Raw genomic sequence first — 16,553 nt, forward strand, 5'->3', positions numbered from 1 at the left:
TTCCAGAAAAAAAAATGAACTTTTAATATTGCTTAACACACCGAAGAGTAATAAGTAAGAACATGCTAGGAGTCCTTCAGTGAAATATTAATGCTTATGATTCTGACAAGAGGGATCCTTAAATTTTTCTTGAAACAGTCAGACATGCCCTAATACTTCTCTACTATTAAAAGAAAAACCAGAGATTTAAAAAAAAATGAAGCAGGAGCCTTAGTCATCTTCTTCCTCCTCAGTCTCTTTTTCTTCCATCGTTTCTGCCTCCTCCTTCTTTTTATGTTTCTTATAAAGCACAAAGATGCAACATAAAAATAAACAAGTCAAAGGAATAAGCCACAATAATGGCTGGTTTCCCTTCTCCTTCAGTCCTGTCTCTTCTGCTTGGGGATTAAAAGGTGGGCCACTACTATTACTACCTCCATTGCCTTGGTGTTCACAGTAGGGAGGTGCCCATCCAGGATTGCAGTGGCATTGCTGTTTATTATTGCAGATCCCCTTCATGTGGCAGGTCTCAGGCTGACAGGCTTGTGGCACACGAACCATACTGACACACTTGTTGCGGATACATATCTTCCCTGGACCACACATTGTGCCGTCTTTCACTTGACCGATATCAGATATGGACATCCCTATATGATAATCAGTGCCCCAACAAGTGGTGTCATTGAAGTGAAGCTGATGCACTGTGGAATGTTCTATCAGATTAGGAATTACTCCCACATTTTCACACTGAACTCTCCCACACAGGATATCAGGGGACGCACATTTTACGTACTGTGTGTCTTTGATACCACAGTGACCAAATCGATTTCCTTGGGTGTTGATTTCTTTGTAGCAACTCTGAGGTGCACTCCTTGCATCTTTGCCAAATATCTCCCTGCACTGTTCATCATGGTTATTACAGCTCTTTTGATAGCAGTAGGCACCATCACTACAGGGAATCCCATCCTGCACATATACATCTTCTGGGCACTGATGGGATGTCCCATTGCACCACTCTGGAAGGTCACATTCACTGACCTGTTTTCTGCACAAAGTCCCTGATGACATGACCTTGCAGTCTTTACAACAAAGCCCGAAAGCACAAGCAGCTCCAGGCTTCAGAGTGCAATTCAACAGACAGCAGGGATCATTTATGCACTGCTCTATGGTTCCACAGTCACACTCCTCTCCTTCTTCAACCACTAGGTTCCCACAATACTTCAGCCTAAAGATATTCCCTGGATGTGGAGGAGAGTAAAGACATAATCCATTACTGATAAGATTGTCCCAATACTCGGCATAACTGCAGTTGCTGAATTTATTTGTCACCTCTCTGGCAGGAAACATTATGCACCACTGAAGTTCACACACACACCATTCAGTATCATGCTGCATACCTAAATTATGACCAAGTTCATGGGTCACAACAATTGCAAAAGCATACAGACTCTCGTCTTCAAAAACATTAACTCCACTATTAAAAGGACGCTGGCATATTCCACCAACATAGGCAAGTCCAAGCTTTACGCCAAACGATTTCTTTATGAAAAGATGGGCCGCATCATGTGACAGTCGGTGATCAAGGCTAAAATACTTCCAAACAGCAAAATCCTCCAAAAGCTTATCTATGTTATCAATGGGAACTGGGTTTCCTTTAGTCCAGACTTCAAGCCCAGTTAAAATTACAACAAGTTCCAAAGAGTGATACAAGCTACCTATTATATTGACAACATCAAGTATTTCACGCTGCACTACTGACACATTACTTTCCGAGTGAACGAATCGAAGATTGTCCACAACCACTACCAACTCAAGAAAACGCAAGTGGGTCCACCAGCCTGTGTAAGAACTTTGCATCAGAGTGAAATTATGCAACTCTTGCAACTCCAATTGGCGTGCTATATCCTCTTCTGTTAACCCACATCTCATAGGTGGGAACTGTGTATCATCACTGTCTATCTTATACACCCAGTGTTCAAATGTGGCAGAAAACCTAACTGGTTCAATTTCATAAGCAAGATCATTTATCTGTAGTATTCCTCGAAAACCTCCAGAACAAGTACTGAGGGCAACCAGGGACTTGGGAACCCCCTCCACATAACCATGATAGTAGCAGTCATCAGGAACAAAAGGCTGATCCTGGCGGAGGGCACGCTGGTCTGTGTAGGTGAACACTGGGAGGTGTCTGGAAACCAAGAACTTCTTGACCCTCATGTGGGCAATGTGTCTCTGGCCCCCAAACCGCAGGCTGTAGGAGAGCCAGCCTGGAGCCTTTGCATTTCTGCCCCTGCCAGTCACCTTCAAGGGGATCACCAATTCTGGAGAGGAGAAGTGCTGGGAGGCCCTGGCCTGAGAGTGGTCAGAAATGAACAAAGACACCCCAAATGAGAGCAGCAGAAGAGTGACTCTGACGTGCACCAGAGCCTCGCCCACTGCCATTATGGAGCCATCTGTTTAGGGCTGAAGAGGGCAGGGCATCAGGCGCTACTGGTCTGGCTCCTCCCTCTGAGCTGTTCAGGGTGCAGGGCTGACCTTTATGGATCTATGTCCTGGAAGAGGTGAACCATCAGAGCTTCAGTGCTGAAAGTGAAAACAGAAAGAAGAGCTACGATGGGGTGGTTGGGGCAGGGAGGGTGGGGGGCTGGAGAGAGAGAAGAAGGTGATTTCAACTGGGACGAGGCTTGAATCAATAAAATTCCTGAGATTGTTTCATATATAAGTAAGGGCAAGGGGTGGGGGAAGAGCAGGTTACCTGGGAAAGAGATGAAGGAAATGCATCATAGGTTGGTAATTATTGAACCTGATAAAGATTCATTATATACTGCTCTCTAAACATGTACACTGGCATGACATTTTCCTTACTAAAAAGATTGACATCTGACTCCCAATTTCTCCTCTACCCCAAAATCTACTGATACTCTGCTAGCTTCAGTAAGCATGTAGACAGCCCATCCAAAGCTCACCATTTTTTTTATCCCTTTATTCAGACAGTTTGATCCATCTTTCCTTCTCTTCTACAGACATCTTATCTAGCCCCCATTTCTGTTTGAGGTTAGCAGTCAAACTAAGCGTCACTTAATGGACTCATTAGTTTTGTGAGACTCCTCCAATCAAGACAAATTTTTATTTTATAACGCATTCTTACCTGCAGAAAATCCCTGTACATTCAAAGGAAGGCATCCATACTGACGGTGTAATAGGGAAAGGGGCTGCTATTTGGGGACAGCCCCATTGCCTCCAATCACAGCATGGAAGCAGCAGCCTTCTCTCCACCCAGCCCAGCTGCATCATGTTCTGAATCATTAGAGACTCATCTTGGCTGTGTAAATATAGATTCCATTCTATATTTTACATGGCTGGTGAGTTAGCTGAATTCTCTAGAGAAAGCTGGACTGAAGAATTTAAAACTACAATCAGTTCACTAAAATGTTCAAAGACTACAATTTGAATGGACTTTCTTCGTACCTGTTAAAAACATAAATTTTACCTCAGGTAAAAGCTAATTTCACTCATTTTCTGATTTTCAGTTAAAAGTATCAATAATTTGTGCTTCCCTGGTGATGCAGTGGTTAAGAATCCGCCTGCCAATGCAGGGGACACAGGTTCGATCCCTGGTCTGGGAAGATCCCACATGCCATGGAGCAACTAAGCCCGTGTGCCACAACTACTGAGCCTGTGCTCTACAGCCCACAAGCCACAACTACTGAGCCCGTGAACCACAACTACTGAAGCCCACGTGCCTAGAGCCTGTGCTTCGCAACAAGAGGAGCCACTGCAATGAGAAGCCCGCAAACTCGCAACAAAGAGTAGCCCCTGCTCACTGCAACTAGAGAAAGCCCATGAGCAGCAACAAAGACCCAACACAGACAGATAAATAAATAAATAAAATTTAAAAGTATCAATAATTTGCTTAATATTTAAAAACAAAAGTTAAAAAAAATTGGAGACACATTTGAACACATATTGGTGGCCGAATATTCTAAATAAGGACACAAATGGGTTCAGTAGTAGAGAGTGTAAGAAATATCCTCAGCATTATGATGTCAAAAACACCTGTACACTCCTGGATGCTTTTCCAGAACTAATGTATGACTACTGGAGCCAAGAATACTAGATGAAACCTCCTAGGGAAAGCATCTCTGATATAGGTGAAATCCTAGTGACCAGATTTCCTTTCCATGTCTTTCTTCATGATATCCCTGGCTACAGATTTGGGAGTATTAAGATGGAAATGTGTGAGTTGGAAGAGGATTATTAAAGCATTATAAAGAGGAAAATAACCTATATTAAGCTTCATCAGAAATATGTGGTAATAATAGAAAATTTCATTGCCAAGAATCTTTGAGTCATACCAGTCTTTGTCACTATTGCACTATTCCAAAGACAAGTCCTGAAGGACCATCACATTACCATTAATTACGTGAACTGGTGTCACACCAAAGCCCTTCCTCTCTAGCATTACCTGTACTTCAAGCAGTGTAAGAATCTTCTTCTGTATCAGTAATTAACTCTTCTATTTCCAGCAGCTATTTCAAACTCCTCAAAACCCCTATTTTACCTTGTCTCCACACACTCTTAGTCACAGCTAATTCAGTGTTTCAAAAACTTAGGTCACAAACTATTCAGGGTCATGAAATCAATTTACTGAGCCACAACTAAATAAGACAACAGAAAACATCAGAGAGCTTCACACAGATCAGTATCACCTGCTATTACCTGTCACCACAGAAGCTACAGCAGCATTCTGCTGACACATCTTACGCTGATTATCAATTATTTTCTGAACCCCAAAACTAAATTTTTTTTTTTTTTTTTTTTGCGGTAGGCGGGCCTCTTACTGTTGTGGCCTCTCCCGTTGCGAAGCACAGGCTCCAGACGCGAAGGCTCAGTGGCCATGGCTCACGGGCCTAGCTACTCCGTGGCATGTGGGATCTTCCCGGACTGGGGCACGAACCCGTGTCCCCTGCATCGGCAGGCGGACTCTCAACCACTGCGCCTCCAGGGAAGCCCCCAAAACTAAAATTTATACTTTGTCTATGTAGCTGAAGATGGGAATCTGCACATTATATTACCCCATTTCTAGCTGGCTTCCTGAAGAGTTTTGTCAAGAAGGGCATGAGAGGGAGAATAAAAGGCAAAACGAAAGGACAGGGGGCTCTACCTGTTTGCCTGCTGTTACTTTCAGTGACCACCACCTGCAATGGGATCTTGCTCTGGTGGCAAGAGTCAGTTACTACATTCCCAGAACCAGCTCCATCAAGCCCTATCAAAGGTACCCAGGGGACAGTGCCCCCTCCTCAGAAGTCTGAAAAGCAGATGTACAGAGCCATCTTCCAGTACCCTGGGCAACCCACACCAGCCAGCCAGTGTCTCTTTCTCAGATGTTCCCTGGCTATACCACAAATCTCCTTGATACAAGCCCCATAAAAGAGCACACACCCCCTCTCTGATATCTGAGTCAGAGTTTTAGAGGACCTTTTTCCAAGTCCTTAAGGAACCAGCACCAGCTCAGCATTACCTTATAGTAGGTACAGCTATCAACTCCACAGTACCCCTTTTCTGAGTTCCAAAATTACCAGCATCACCTGGGCTTGTAATGCCCTATCTTCTACACTCCAGGTCCAGACATATGAGGCCCATTGTGACAGCTTCTAGGTTATGATAACCCCAACCTCTTCCCTTTGTTCCCCCAATCTTAGGGGTAGAACTCCTTCTGGCAACTCATACTTCTGTGTACCTCAGTGTTCCCTTTTTACCTTTTCAGTCCTCTATTACCTTTTCAAGAATTCCCTACAGTAATTGCTCTTGGTGGGTTTCTCTTTTCTGAACTAGATCTTGACGGATACAGGACTTGGTACCAAGAGTGCTGCCAAGAGAGACAGACAAAATGGGACTCTGGGATTGGCTTGGGTATGTTCATGGCCTTAACACAACACTGAACTCCTTTTTTTTTTTTTTTTTTGGGCGGTACGCAGGCCCCTCACTGTTGTGGCCTCTCCCATTGTGGAGCACAGGCTCCGGACACGCAGGCTCAGCAGCCATGGCTCACAGGCCCAGCCGCTCCGTGGCACATGGGATCTTCCCGGACCGGGGCACGAACCCATGTCCCCTGCATCGGCAGGCAGACTCTCAACCACTGCACCACCAGGGAAGCCCTGAACTCCTTTTGAATGGGGAATGGGCACATAGTAACATCACAATTAATTAAATTACTACTCACGTTGATTGTGATGAAGTGCCCTACTGAAGCAAGTGTGTGGGGGACCAAGGGAGGGCTGTGATGATGCCTATAAGTATCTCAAGGACTGAGGTGTGGAATAACTATACTAAATTCTAATGGAGATTTTGCAAAATGAGGTTCAAGGCTCTAAATTCTCAGCTCAGATTTCTGATAATGGTGGACAATGCCCCCGCCCCCCCTCCCCCAAATCTCTCTTTTAGCCACATGGCCAACTTCAAAGAAAATCAAAATTTAACTGTGGAGTTACAGAATCACAGAGTAAGTTGAATACAGGGATTTGTAGTGGGAAATCTGATTGAGACAGGAAAAAACCTTGACACTTGAAAAGAGGAATTCCAGGTGGACTGGATTGGTTCTGAGTATCTAGATGCTCCCAAGTATCCCTGATTCTCCTTTACCAGGGACGGAGACTACACCTTTCCTGTCTGAGACGTCTAACCACCTCTAGCTGGAGATGCTGTAATTATCTCAGCTGGGAAAATTATCCTGCTAGGGGATGCCTAGTATCCTCAAGACATACTCCTACTGCCCCTTATTGGCTCTAAATGCAAATCAGAATCTAATTCAACATGCTCCAGAGAAAAAGGTTCAACGTCTGAATTGAGAGGAAAGGAAAGGTACTCTAAAATAATAACAATAGTTTACTAATTTATATTGGCAAAAGAAAGGAAATAAACCATATTAGTAGCAGAAAAGACGAAGTGGTTACAGAGATAAAGATATATCTAATATGATAAAATTCAAGAAGAATTTGTATCTACTTAACAAATAGCTTTGAAATACATAAAGCGAACACTGACAAAACAAAAAGGAGAGGGCTTCCCTGGTGGCGCAGTGGTTGAGAGTCTGCCTGCCGATGCAGGGGACACGGGTTCGTGCCCCGGTCCGGGAAGATCCCACATGCTGTGGAGTGGCTGGGCCCGTGAGCCAGGGCTGCTGAGCCTGCACGTCCAGAGCCTGTGCTCCACAATGGGAGAGGCCACAACAGTGAGAGGCCCATGTACCACAAAAAAAAAAAAAAAGGAGAAAGAGAAAAATTCAAAATCTACTTGTAGGTATTAGCACACTGTCAGCAATGGATAGAACAACAACCCCCCCCAAAAAAAATGAATAAGGAAGTAGACGATTTAAGCAAAGATAATCAAGTTAACCTAACTGATACATATAAAACACCCATCAAAAAAAATGAGATGACAAAGAAATATGTTAAAGATGAAGGAGCAAGGTAAGAACCTACAAGACCAAATAAATGAAGAGGAAATAGGCAACCTACCTGAAAAAGAATTCAGAGTAATGATAGTAAAGATGATCCAAAATCTCAGAAATAGAATGGAGGCATGGATTGAGAAAATATAAGAAATGTTTAACAAAGATCTAGAGGAACTAAAGAACAAACAAACAGAGGTAAATAACACAATAACTGACATGAAAAATACACCAGAAGGAATCAATAGCAGAATAACTAAGGTAGAAGAACAAATAGTGAGCTGGAAAATAGAATGGTAGAAATAACTGCCAAGGAGCAGAATAAAGAAAAAAGAATGAAAAGAATTGAAGACCGTCTCAGAGCCCTCTGGGACAACATTAAAGGCACCAATATTTGAATTATAGGGATCCCAGAAGAAGAAGAGAAAAAGAAAGGATCTTAGAAAATATTCAAAGAGATTATAGTGAAAAACTTCCATAACATGGGAAAGGAAATAGCTACCCAAGTCCAGGTAGTGCAAAGAGTCCCATACAGGATAAACCCTAGGAGAAACACACCAAGACAAATATTAATCAAAATAACAAAAATTAAATTCAAAGAAAAAATATTAAACGCAGCAAGGGAAAAGCAAAAAATAACATAAAAGGGAATCCCCATAAGGTTATCAGCTGATTTTTCAGCAGAAACTGCAGGCCAGAAAGGAGTGGCAGGATATATTTAAAGTGATGAAAGAGGAAAACCTACAGCCAAGATTACTACCCAGCAAGGATCTCATTCAGATTTGACAGAGAAATCAAAAGCTTTACAGACAAGCAAAAGCTAAGAGAATTGAGCACCACCAAACCAGCTTTACAACAAATGTTAAAGGAATTTCTCTAGGGAGGAAACACAGGAGAAGAAAAAGACCTACAAAAAAAAACCCCCAAATAATTAAGAAAATAGTAATAGGAACATACATATTGATAATTATCTTAAATGTAAATGGATTCAATGCTCCAAACAAAAGACACAGACTGGCTGAATGGACACAAAAACAAGACCCGTATAAATGCTGTCTACAAGAGACCCATTTCAGACCTAGGGACACATACAGACTGAAAATGAGGGGATGGAAAAAGATATTCCATTCAAATGGAAATCAAAAGAAAGCTGGAGTAGCAATACTCATATCAGATAAAATAGACTTTAAAATAAAGACTGTTACAAGAGATATGGAAGGACACTACATAATGATCAAGGGATCAATCCAAGAAGATATAACAATTATAAATATTTATGCACCCAACATAGGAGCACCTCAATACAAAAAGTAAATGCTAACAAAAATAAAAAGGGAAATCAACAGTAACACAGTAATAGTGGGGGACTTAACACCCCACTTACACCAATGGACAGATCATCCAAACAGAAAATTAATAAGGAAACACAAGCTTTAAATGACACAATAGACCAGATAGATTAATTGATATTTACAGGACATTCCACCAAAAGTGGCAGAATACACTTCCTTCTCAAGTGCACATGGAACATTCTCCAGGATAGATCACATCTTGGGTCACAAATCAAGTCTTGGAAAATTTAAGAAAATTGAAATCATATCAAGCATATTTTCCAACCACAACACTATGGGATTAGAAATCAATTACAGAAACAAAAAAACTGTAAAAAGCACAAACACATGGAGGCTAAACAGTGTGCTACTAAATAAGAGATCACTGAAGAAATCAAAGTAAAAAATACATAGAAACAAATGACAGTGAAAACACAATGACCCAAACATATGGGATGCAGCAAAAGCAGTTCTAAGAGGGAAGTTTACCGCAATTCAATCTCACCTCAAGAAACAGCTCAAAAAAATAATTTAACTTTATACCTAAAGGAACTAGAGAAAGAAGAACAAACAAAACCCAAAGTCAGTAGAAGGAAAGAAATCATGAAGGTCAGAGCAGAAATAAATGAAATAGAAATGAAGAAAACAATAGCAAAGATCAATAAAACTAAAAGTTGGTTCTTTGAGAAGATAAACAAAATGGATAAACCTTTAGCCAGACTCACCAAGAAAAAAAAGGGAGAGGACACAAATCAATAAAATTAGAAATGAAAAAGGAGAAATTACAACTGACACCACAGAAGCACAAAGGATTAAAAGAGACTACTACAAGTAACTATATGCCAATAAAATGGACGACCTCAAAGAAATGGACAAATTCTTGGAAAGGTACAATTTTCCAAGACTGAACTAGGAAGAATTAGAAAATATAAATAGACCTATCACAAATAATGAAATGGAAACTGTAATTAAAAGTTTTCCAACAAACAAAAATCCAGGACCAGATCGCTCCACAGGCGAATTCTATCAAACATTTAGAGAATAGCTACCACCTATCTTTCTCAAACTCTTCCAAAAAATTGCAGAGGGAGGAACACTCCGAAGTTCATTCTACGAGGTCACCATCGCCCTAATACCAAAACCAGAAAAAGATGCCACAAAACAGAGAAAATTACAAACCAATATTACTGATGAACATAGATGCAAAAATCCTCAACAAAATGCCAGCAAACAGAATCCAACAACACATTAAAAGAATCATACACCATGATCAAGTGGGATTTATCCCAGGATGCAAGGATTCTTCAATATATGCAAATCAATCCATGTGATACACCATATTAACAAATTAAGGAATAAAACCATATGATCATCTCCATTGAAGCAGAAAAAGCTTTTGACAAAATTCAACACCCATTTATGACAAAAACTCTCCAAAAAACGGGCATAGAGGGAACCTACCTCAACATAATAGGCCATATACGACAAACCAGCAAACATTATTCTCAATGGTGAAAAACTGAAAGCATCTCCTCTAAGGTCAGGAACAAGACAAGGATGTCCACTCTCACCACTCTTATTCAACATAGTTTTGGAAATCCTAGCCATGGTAATCAGAGAAGAAAAAGAAAAAACAGGAATCAAAATTGGAAAAGAAGTAAAACTGTCGCTGTTTGCAGATGACGTGATACTATACATAGAAAATCCTAAAGATGCCACCAGAAGACTACTAGAGCTAATCAGTGGATTTGGTTAGGTTGCAGGATAGAAAATTAATGCACAGAAATCTCTTGCATTCCTATACATGAACAATGAAAGATTAGAAAGAGAAATTAAGGAAACAATCCCATTCACTACAGCAACAAAAGGAATAAAATACCTAGGAATAAATCTACCTAGGGAGGCAAAAAACTTTACTCAGAAAACTATAGGACACTGATGAAAGAAATCAACGATGACACAAACAGATGGAGAGATATACCATGTTCTTGGATTGGAAGAATCAATACTGTGAAAATGACTATACTACCCAAAGCAAACTACAGATTCAATGCAATCCCTATCAAATTACCAAAGGCATTTTATACAGAACTAGAACAAAAAATTTTAAAATTTGTATGGAGACACAAAAGACCCCAAATAGCCAAAGCAATCTGAAGGAAAAAAAACGGAGCTGGAGGAATCAGACTCCCTGACTTCAGACTATACTACAAAGCTACAGTAATCAAGACAATATGGTACTGGCACAAAAACAGAAATATAGATCAATGGAACAGGATAGAAAGCCCAGTGTTAAACCCACACACCTATATCAACTAATCTATGACAAAGGAGGCAAGGATATACAATGGAGAAAAGAAAGTCTCTTCAATAAGTGGTGCTGGGAAAACTGGACAGCTACATGTAAAAGAATGAAATTAGAACACTCCCTAACACCATAAACAAAAATAAGCTCAAAATGGATTAAAGACCTAAATGTAAGGCCGGACACTATAAAAACTCTAAGAGGAAAACATAGGAAGAACACTCTTTGACATAAATCACAGTAAGATCTTTTTTGACCCACCTCCTAGAGTAATGGAAATAAAAACAAAATAAACAAATGGGACCTAATGAAACTTAAAAGCTTTTGCACAGCAAAGGATACTATAAACAAGACAAAAAGACAACCCTCAGAATGGGAGAAAATATTTGCAAACCAATCAACAAAGGATTAACCTCCAAAATATATAAACGGCTCGTGCAGCTCAATATTAAAAAAACAAACAACCCAATCAAAAAATGGGCAGAGGACCTAAATAGGCATTTCTCCAAAGAAGACATACAGATGGCCAAGAGGCACATGAAAAGCTGCTCAACATCACTAATTATTAGAGAAATGCAAATCAAAACTACAATGAGGTATCACCTCACATGGTTAGAATGGGCATCATCAGAAAATCTAAAAACAACAAATGCTGGAGAGGGTGTAGAGAAAAGGGAACCCTCCTACACTGTTGGTGGGAATGTAATTTGATACAGCCACTATGGAGAACAGTATGGAGGTTCCTTAAAAAACTAAAAATAGGGCTTCTCTGGTGGCGCAGTGGTTGAGAGTCTGCCTGCCGATGCAGGGGACACGGGTTTGTGCCCCGGTCCGGGAGGATTCCACATGCCACAGAGCGGCTGGGCCCGTGAGCCATGGCCACTGAGCCTGCGCGTCCGGAGCCTGTGCTCCGCAATGGGAGAGGCCACAACAGTGAGAGGCCTGCGTATCGCAAAAAACAACAAAACAAAACAAAACAAAAATACTAAAAATAGAATTACCATATGACCCAGCAATTCCACTATTGGGCATATACCCAGAGAAGACCATAATTCAAAAAGACACATGCACCCCAATGTTCATTGCAGCATGATTTACAATAGCCAGGACATGGAAGCAACCTAAATGCCCATAGACAGACAAATGGATAAAGAAGATGTAGTACATATATACAATGCAACATTACTCAGCCATAAAAAGGAACGAAATTGGGTCATTTGTAGAGACATGAATGGACCTAGACTGTCATACAGAGTGAAGTAAGTCACAAAGAGAAAAACAAATATCGTATATTAACACATATATGTAGAATCTAGAAAAACTGTACAGATGAACTAGTTTGCAAGGCAGAAATAGAGACACAGATGTAGAAAACAAATGCATGGACACCAAGCGGGGAAAGCCGGGGGAGGGCGTGACTTGGGAGATTGGGATTGACATATATACACTAATATGTATAAAATAGATAATTAATAAGAACCTGCTGTATAAAAATAAATAAATAAAAATGTTTAAAAAAGAAAGAAAGAAAAAAAACTTCTGATCTGTAAAGACCTTGTTAAGAAAGGAGAAGAGACACAGACTGGGTGAGAATATTTGCAGAATATTTGCAAAACACATATCTGATAATGGATATTATGCAAATTACACAAAGAACTGCTAAAATTCAAAAATAAGAAAATAAACAACCCAATTTAACAATAGGCAAAAGACTTGAACAGACATCTCATCAAAGAAGATATACAGATGACAAGTAAGCATATAAAAAGACGCTCCACGTCATATGTCACCACGAAACAGTGAATTAAAACAACAAGATACCACTACACACTTAATAGAATGGCCAAGATCCAAAACACTGACAACACAAAATGCTGGTAGGGAAGTAGAGCAAAAGGTACTCTAGTCCACTGCTAGTGGGAATGCAAAATGGTACAGCCACTTTGGAAGACAGTTTGGTAGTTATGTACAAAACTGAACATACTCTTACCACACAATCCAGCAATTGTGCTCCTTAGTGTTTGCCCAAATGAGGTGAAAACTTATGTCCATACCAAAACCTTCACACAGATGTTTATAGCAACTTTAGTCATAACTGCCAAAAGTTGGAGGTGACCAAGGTGTCCTTCAGTAGGTGAGTGGACAAATAAACTGTGGTACATCGAAACAACAAAACACTATTCAGTGCTTAAATAAAAAAACTATCAAGATATGAAAAGACACAAGGGAACTTAAATGCATATTACTAAGTGAAGGAGCCAATCTGAAAGGCTGTATATTGTAAGACTTCAACAATGTGACATTCTAGAAAAGGCAAAACTTTGGAGACAGTAAAAAACATCAGTGGCTGCACAGAGTTAGGGAGAGGGAGGGTGAACAGACAGAGCACAGAGGATTATTACAGCAGTGAAACTATTCTGCATGATAAAATGGTGAATATATGTCATTATACATTTGTCCAAACTCAAAGAATGTGTAACACCAAGAGTGATCCCTAGTGTAAACTACAGACTTTGGATAATAATGACATAGCAATGTAGGTTCATCGATTATAACAAATGTACACTCAAGTGTGGGATGTCGATGGTAGGGAGGCTGCACTTGTGTGGAGCCAAGGGAGTGGGGTACGTGAGAACTCTGTACTTGCCACTCAATTTTGCTGTGAACCTAAAACTGCTGTAAAAAAAAAAAATACAATCTATTGAAAATTTCAATGACTAAACAAGGGAAATTAAATACTATTTTAAATTAAAATAAAAACAAAAATCACAATATACAGAATGCCACTAGAGCAGTACTTAGAAGGAAATTTATAGTATTAAATGCCTATATTAAGAAATAATAGGGAGAAATAGACAGCAATACAATAATAGAAGGGGACTTCAATACCCCATTTTTATCAATGGCGAGATCATCCAGACACAAGATCAACAGGGAAACATTAGACTTAAACTACATGTGATATCTGATGGACTTAACATCAGATATAATACATATACAGAACATTTCTCCAAAAACAGCAGAATACACATTCTTGTCGAGAGCACAGGGAACATTCTCCAGTATAGATCACATGTTGAGCCAAAAACAAGTCTTAATAAATTTAAGAAAATTGAAATCATATCAAGCATCTTTTCCAACCACCATGGTATGAAACTAGAAATCAATTACAAAAAGAAAACTGGAAAATTCACAAATATGTGGAGATTAAACAACATGCTATAACAACCAATGGGTCAAAGCGGAAATCAAGAGAAATCAAAAAATATCTTGAGAAATGAAAATGGAAATACAACATACCAAACTTTATGGGATGCAGCAAAAGCAGTTCTAAGAGGAAAGTTCATGGCAATAAATGCCTACGTTAAGAAACAAGAAAAATCTCAAATGACAACCACCCTTTACACCTCAAAGAAATAGGAAAAGAAGAACAAACTAAGCCCGAAGTTCACAGAAGGAAGGAAACAACAAAAATCAGAGTAGAAATAAATGAAATAGAGACTAAACAGATAATAGAAAAGATGAATAAAACTAAGAGCTCATTTTTTGAAAAGATAAACAAAATAGAAGAAACCTTTAGCTAGATTCATAAAGAAAAAGAGAAACAGCACCCAAATAAAACTAGAAGTGAAAGAGGAGATGTTACAACTGATACTACAGAAATACAAAGGATCATAAGACAACAGTATGAACAATTATATGCCAACAAACTGGACAACCTAGAAAAAAATGGATAACTTCCTAGAAACATACAATCTACCACCTACTAAGACTGAATCATGAAGAACAGAAAAAGTAGACAGATCAACTACTAGGAAGGAGATTGAATCAGTAATCAGGAACCTCTCAACAGAGGGCGGAGTCAAGATGGAGGACTAGGAGGATGCGAAATTCATGTCTCCACACAACTAGGGCACCTACCAGGCACCAGTGGGGGACCACGGACACCTAAGGGGATGGGAGGAATCCCCAGTGACCGGGTAGGACGTGGGGCATGGGGGGAGTGAAGGGGGAGGAGAAGTGGAGATGGGACGGGACTGACGCCCCTGAGGGGCGGCTGAGGGAGGGGAAGGGATCCCACGGTCGAAGGGGGAAACTGAGGGACCGTTGGGAGGACAGATCAAAAGGCAGCATGGTCAGGTTTCCCCTGCTCACATGGGTCCTTGGGAGCCCGCTGAGACCCTGGACCTTATCCTCTTCCCACCAAGGGCCCCTCCAGCCACGTGGGTCCTGAGGGAGTGGGAGGGAGGGAAGGGGGAACAAAAGTAAAGGCCAGACCTCTGGGACTGGCACCCCTGAGGGGTGGCTGGGGGAGGGGAGGAGTTCTTACACCCAGAGGTCCCACCCAAGGTTAGGAGTCCAGTGGGGATGGGGGATACTCTGGGGGAGATGGTGGGGTGGGACGTGGAGGAACAGGAGGGAATACGGCCAGCGCTTTCCCCATCCACTTAGGCACTGGGGAGCCTGTTGGGCTGCTGGGCCTAATCCTCTGCCCTTGGAGCCTCCCTCCTGCTGTGCAGAGCCCAAGCCCCGCCCCTAAACCCCCACCCAGGGCCCCACCTCTACGCTCAGAGATCCCCTCTGACACCCCCTCTAATGAGCTGGGCCTAAACCCCACCCACATACACTGACCCAGGGCTTTATCTCCAAACTCCGAAACTCCACACTCCAGAGGCCCTCCTTTGAAAGCACTGCCTCCCCTTCTGCACAGGTCCTAAGCAGAGGCCCTGCCCCAAGCTTGAACATCGCCCTGCCTAGGCCCCACCCCCAAGGCCTTTTCTGACTGCATGGGTCCTGAGCCTTGGCCCCGCCCCACCCTAAACCCCACCCCTGCTTAAGTTCCACCCCTGTCTAAACTCTGCCCCCCATAGTCAAGGCTTTTTTTTTTTTTTCTTTTTTCCTCTTTTAGATTGGGGTTCTGTTTTACCTTGTTGATTCACTGTTGTTGATTCATTTATATTTTTATTTTTTCTGATAAATATTTTATTTTTCTAATTTTATTTTATTCTTTATACTTTGTTACTGCTCTCTGCTTTTGGCTTGTTCCCCCCACCCCACCCCACCCCCCTTTTTCTTTTTCGTTTATCTATTGTGGTTTTATTTTACCTTGTTGCAGTTGTTTCAATTATATTTTTATTTTTCCTAATATATTTTTTATCTTTTGAATTTTATGTTGTTTTTTATTCTTTGATATTGTACTGCTCCTTTTTTTCCTTCTCTCTCTCTTTTTTTTTCCCGCACCAAGCAGCTTGCGGGATATTGGTTCCCAGGCTGGAGGTTGGGCCCAAGCTCCTGTGATGGGAGCTCTGAGTCCAAACTGCTGAACTAACAGAGAACCCCAAAACCCAGGGAATATTAATCGGAGTGAGGCCTCCCAGAGGTCCTAATCTCAGCAGCAAGACCCAGCTCTACCCAACGGCCTGAAAACTCGTGCTGGATGCCTCAGGCCAAACAACCAGTAAGACAGGAATACAGCCCAACCCATCAAAAA

The 16,553-nt window shown here is 41.1% G+C and overlaps 1 protein-coding gene and 1 pseudogene across 1 annotated transcript; one reads left to right on the forward strand and one right to left on the reverse strand.

Annotated features, from left to right (window-relative positions):
- On the reverse strand, positions 1 to 16,131 carry LOC111173009 (disintegrin and metalloproteinase domain-containing protein 20). Its single transcript, XM_089907894.1, has one exon. The coding sequence runs from the start codon at positions 2,416 to 2,418 to the stop codon at positions 211 to 213; it is 2,208 nt and encodes a 735-aa protein (XP_089764020.1). The 5' UTR covers positions 2,419 to 16,131; the 3' UTR covers positions 1 to 210.
- The window catches only part of LOC149750322 (disintegrin and metalloproteinase domain-containing protein 20-like), a 15,109-nt pseudogene continuing 12,195 nt past the window's right edge, over positions 13,640 to 16,553 (forward strand).

The sequence above is a fragment of the Delphinapterus leucas genome, chromosome 2 (genome assembly GCF_059928025.1).
Source record: "Delphinapterus leucas isolate spDelLeu-1000000601 "Yukka" chromosome 2, BTC_Dleu_Yukka2, whole genome shotgun sequence".
Taxonomy (NCBI): Eukaryota; Metazoa; Chordata; class Mammalia; order Artiodactyla; family Monodontidae; genus Delphinapterus; species Delphinapterus leucas.

What these genes read in the sequence shown, in the direction of transcription:
- LOC111173009 (XM_089907894.1), bottom strand. Translation starts at nt 2,418, where the DNA reads ATGGCAGTGGGCGAGGCTCTGGTGCACGTCAGAGTCACTCTTCTGCTG.